The following is a 4,616-nucleotide window of genomic DNA, read 5'->3' on the forward strand; positions in this document are numbered from 1 at the left end:
GGAGTGGTGGGAAAAATAGGGAATAATGGCAAGATAAAATAGGGAAAAATGGTGGGAAAATAGGGAATAATGGTGGTATAAAATAGGGAATAATGATGGGATAATATAGGGAGTAATGGAAAAATTAGGGAATAATGGGTAAAAAACAGGGAAGAATGGTGGGAAAAACAGGGAGTAAGGATGGAAAAACTAGGGAATGATGGGTAAAAAATAGGGAATAATGGAGGGAAAAAGGGAGTGGTGGGAAAATAGGGAATAATGGTGGGATAAAACAGGGAATAATGGTGGGATAAATAGGGAACAATGGTTGGAAAACCAGGGAATAATGGTGGGAAAAATAGAGAATAATGGTGGGAAAAAATAGGGAATGGTGGAAAAATAGGGAATAATGGTGGGATAAAATAGAGAATAATGGTGGGAAAATTAGGGAATGGTGGGAAAAATAGGAAATAATGGGTAAAAAATAGGGAATAATGGTGGGATAAAATAGGGAATGGTGGGAAAAATAGGCAATAATGGTGGGAAAAATGGTGGGAAAATTAGGGAATAATGGTGGGGAAAATAGGGAATAATGGTGGGAAAATGGGAGTGGTGGGAAAATAGGGAATAATGGTGGGATAAATAGGGAATAATGGTGGGAAAACGGGAGCAGCTCCCCAGGGAATGGTCACGACCCCAGGGAGCTCCAGGAATATTTGGGAACGCTCCCAGGGATTTTGGGCTGGGAAGGGCCAAGGGCTGGGTTTGATCCCTGTGGGAATGAGGATATTCCAGGATTCCCAAGGGGGAGCATCCCAAAGGATATGGTGAAGGTTTCCACCCTGCTGAAATAGGCTTCCCTGCTGGCAGATTCCAAGGAATTCTCCTCCATCTGGGAAGAGCCGTTGGCCGATTCCGACGGGTCGGAAATGTCCTTCCTGAAGGGGGAAAAAAAACAGGGAAAATCCCGGGAAAAAAATCCTTAACAAAAGGGATTTAGAACCCAAGGAATTCCCAGCCCCTCATCCCTCGGGGTTATCCCAACAGGGATCTTCTCCAGAGCTCCCAATTCCCAAATTTTCCTTAATTAATAATGGAACCAATTAAAATATACAGATCCAAGGGTGGGTTGAACGTTCCCGGGTGGAATTTGATGGGAAAAGGAGGGAAAACAGGGATTTGTTGTCCCAGCTCAGCCAGGGCAGGTTGAGGAATAATCTCAGGGATCCCAAACATCCCAAAGCTGGGGCTGGAATGTGGGTCCCAGGCTGGAATTCCAAGGGCTGGAATTCCAAGGGCTGGAATTCCAAGGGCTGGAATTCCAAGGGCTGCCCTTTGGCCTCTCCCGACCCCCTTCCGAGGGGAAAATCCAGGGATAGTTGGGAAAAGGGGGAATGAGACACCTCCAGGGCTCAGCTCCCAGTGCCCCCCAGGATTCCCAGGATTCCCAGTGCTCCCAGAGCCCACCAGTTCCTCCCAGTGCCTCCCAGTGCTGCCTCACTGTCCCCCAGTATTCCCAGCACTCCCCAGTGCCCCCCAGTATTCCCAGTGCTCCCAGAGCCCACCAGTTCCTCCCAGTGTCTCCCAGTGCCTCTCAATATTCCCCAGTGCTCCCAGTGCCTCCCAATATTCCCAGTATTCCCAATGCTCCCAGTGCTCCCCAGTGCCTCCCAGTATTCCCAGTATTCCCAGTGCTCCCCACTGCCTCCCAGTATTCCCAATGCTCCCAGTGCTCCCCAGTGCCTCCCAGTATTCCCAATGCTCCCAGTGCTCCCCAGTGCCCCCCAGTATTCCCAGTGCCCTCCAGTGCCTCCCAGTTCCTCCCAGTGCACACCAGTACCACCTCCTGGTGTCTCCCAGTGCCTCCCAACATTCTCCAGTGTTCCCCAGTGCTCCCAGTCTGCCCAGTTCCCCCAGTGCCTCCCATTGTGCCCCAGTGCTCCCAGTGCCCCCAGCATTACCCAGTTCATCCCAGCGTTCCCCAGTGCTCCCAGTGCCTCCCGGTGTTCCCCAGTATCTCCCAGTTCCCCCCAGTGTTCCCCAGTTCCCCCCAGTGCCTCCTAGTGCTCCCCAGTGCCTCCCAGTGTCCCTCCCGTTTGTCCCAGTGTTCCCCAGTTCCTCCCATTGCCTCCCAGTTCCCCCCAGTGCCTCCCAGTGTTCCCCAGTGCCTCCCAGTGCTCCCCAGTGCCTCCCAGTGTTCTCCAGTTCCTCCAATATTCCCCAGTGCCTCCCAGTGTTCCCCAGTTCCCTCCAGTGCCCCCCAGTTCCCCCCCGTGCTCTCCGTGCCCCCCCCTGCCCGCCCGCGCCCCCGTCGTCCCTCCCAGTGCTCCCAGTACACACCAGCGCCTCCCAGTGCACACCAGTAGTGCCTCAGTGTCCCCCAGTGTCTCCCAGTGTTCCCCAGTTCATCCCAGTGCTCACCAGTGCTCCCAGTGCCTCCCTCGTGCCTCCCAGTGCTCCCAGTACACACCAGTCTGTCCAGTGCCCCCCAGTGCACCCCAGTAGTGCCTCAGTGTCCCCCAGTTGCTCCCAGTGCTCCCCAGTTGCTGCCAGTGCTCCCCAGTGTTCCCCAGTTCTCCCCCTGTGTTCCCCAGTGCACACCAGTGCCTCCCAGTGCTCCCCAGTTGCTCCCAGTGCTCACCAGTGTCTCCCTCGTGCCTCTCAGTGCTCCCAGTACACACCAGTTGCTCCCAGTGCACACCAGTACTGCCTCAGTGTCCCCCAGTTGCTCCCAGTGCTCCCTCAGTGCCTCCTAGTGACCCCACTGCCTTCCAGTGCCCCCCAGTACACCCCGGTCTCCCCCAGTGCTCCCAGTGCTCCCCAGTGCCCACCAGTGCCCCCCAGTTCTCCCCAGAGCTCCCCAGCGTTCCCCAGTGCACACCAGTGCCTCCCAGTACACATGAGTTGCTCCCAGTGCCCCCAGTGCTCCCAGTGCACACCAGTGTCTCCCTTGTGCCTCCCAGTGCTCCCAGTACACACCAGTGTCTCCCTTGTGCCTCCCAGTACGCACCAGTTCCTCCCAGGGCACACCAGTACTGCCTCAGTGCTCCCCAGTTACTCCCAGTGTCCCCCAGTTCCCCCCGGTGCCTCCCAGTCTTCCCCAGTGCACACCAATGCCTCCCAGTATACACCAGTGTCTCTCTTGTGCCTCCCAGTGTTCCCAGTACACACCAGCGTCCCCCAGTGTTCCCCAGTGCACACCCGCGCCTCCCAGTACACACCAGTTCCTCCCAGTGCCCCCCAATGCACATCAGTGTCTCCCTCGTGCCTCCCAGTGCTCCCCGGGCCCCCCAATAGCCCCGAGGAACCCCCCAACCCCCCTCAGGGCCCTCCCCCCGCCCCTCACTGAGGGTCCCAGGGCCCCCCAATTCTCCCCCGGGACCCCCAGCGAGGGGTCCCCCCCACCCTGCGGGGCCTTCCCGCCCCCCTTCCCGCTCTCCCCTTGCCCACCGCCGGCCCCGGCCCCTTCCCCGCGCCCCCCGCGGCCGCTCACCCGCCGTTCCCGGTGCCTCCGGCGGCGATGCCGCGGCCGATGAGGTCCCTGATGTGCCGGGGGGTCACCGGGACCCCCCCTCGGGGGCTCCCCGCCGCCGCCGCCCCGGCGCTGGGCGCCGCCATCTTGGCTCGACCCCGCCCCCCCCACCCGCCGGCCCGGCCGGGAAAACGCGGCCCCGCAACAACGTTCCGCCCTCCGCAACAACGTTCCGCCCGCGCCGCCCGGGCCGCTCATGCCCCCCCCCCTCACCCCGCGACAACCCCCGCGCGGCCTCGGGGACCCCGCGGGGCGCTCTGGGGGTGACGCCACTCCCAGAACGTCCCCGCGAGTCCCCCTGTGAGTGTCCCCGTGAGTGTCCCCGCGGGTGTCCCCGCGAGTGTCCCCGCACCGCCGCGCTCGGCGCTCTATTGCTCCGTCCTGCATCGATCGCTCGGCTCTCGCACCTGCCAACAAGCGCGCGGCCGATAGGTCGCGGCCCAAGAAGCCGCGCGCTGATTGGCCGGAGCGCCCCGTCCCCCACAGGACGGCCGGGCTATGTCGGCGGCGGCCGCGGCCCGGGCCGGGCTCGGGCTCGGGGAGGGCGCGGGGGGACCCTCGGGGGGCCCCTCGGGCGGCGGCGATGGCGCCGGGGAGATCCTCAATCGCTTCGTGCAGCTGCCGGCCAGGCCGCGGGCAGCGGGTGAGTGGCGGCCCGGGCGGGCGGGGGTGACCCCGAGGCTGAGGGGGCTGAGGGGGGGGGGGGGGGGGGGTTGGAACAGGGACATCCCCGCCCTGAGGGGATGCGGCACAGCCGCGATATCCTCGAGGCACTGAGGGACCCGCAACCCCCGTCCCCCAGGCCCTGAGGGGTTTGAGGTCGCGGCTCTCCCTGCTCAAGGTCCGAGGGGGGGCTGGGGCTGGGAAACCGCCGTCCCCGAAGCTCTGAGGGGTCGGGGTGACCCCCCCCCCCCATCACTGGGGTGCCCTGGATCGGGACACCCCCGTCCCCAGGATCCCTGAGGGGTCTGGGACAGGAGCACCCCCATCCCAGGGGGATTCCGGACTGGGATATCCCCATTCCCAAGGCCATGAGGGGTGACCCCCATCCCCCCATCCCAGGGGGATCCAGGACTGGGGTACCCCCATTCCCAAGGTCCTGGGG

At 61.9% G+C, this 4,616-nt stretch overlaps 1 protein-coding gene across 1 annotated transcript; it reads right to left on the bottom strand.

The window, feature by feature from the left end:
• Nucleotides 1-667: 667 nt before the first annotated feature.
• On the bottom strand, nucleotides 668-3,597 carry LOC113962615 (nuclear-interacting partner of ALK-like). Its single transcript, XM_027673374.1, has 2 exons — nucleotides 3,473-3,597; nucleotides 668-917 (listed from the first exon to the last, which is right to left on the bottom strand). The coding sequence occupies exons 1-2, from the start codon at nucleotides 3,595-3,597 to the stop codon at nucleotides 668-670; spliced, it is 375 nt and encodes a 124-aa protein (XP_027529175.1).
• Nucleotides 3,598-4,616: the final 1,019 nt, after the last annotated feature.

The sequence above is a fragment of the Neopelma chrysocephalum genome, unplaced genomic scaffold (assembly GCF_003984885.1).
Source record: "Neopelma chrysocephalum unplaced genomic scaffold, ASM398488v2 Primary Assembly neopelma1_183239, whole genome shotgun sequence".
In the NCBI taxonomy this organism is placed as follows: domain Eukaryota; kingdom Metazoa; phylum Chordata; class Aves; order Passeriformes; family Pipridae; genus Neopelma; species Neopelma chrysocephalum.

Coding starts and splice junctions, on each gene's coding strand:
- LOC113962615 (XM_027673374.1), bottom strand. CDS start 3,597: ATGGCGGCGCCCAGCGCCGGGGCGGCGGCGGCGGGGAGCCCCCGAGGG. Junction 918..3,472: donor GGAGGCACCGGGAACGGCGG/GTGAGCGGCCGC, acceptor TTCCCCCTTCAG/GAAGGACATTTCCGACCCGT.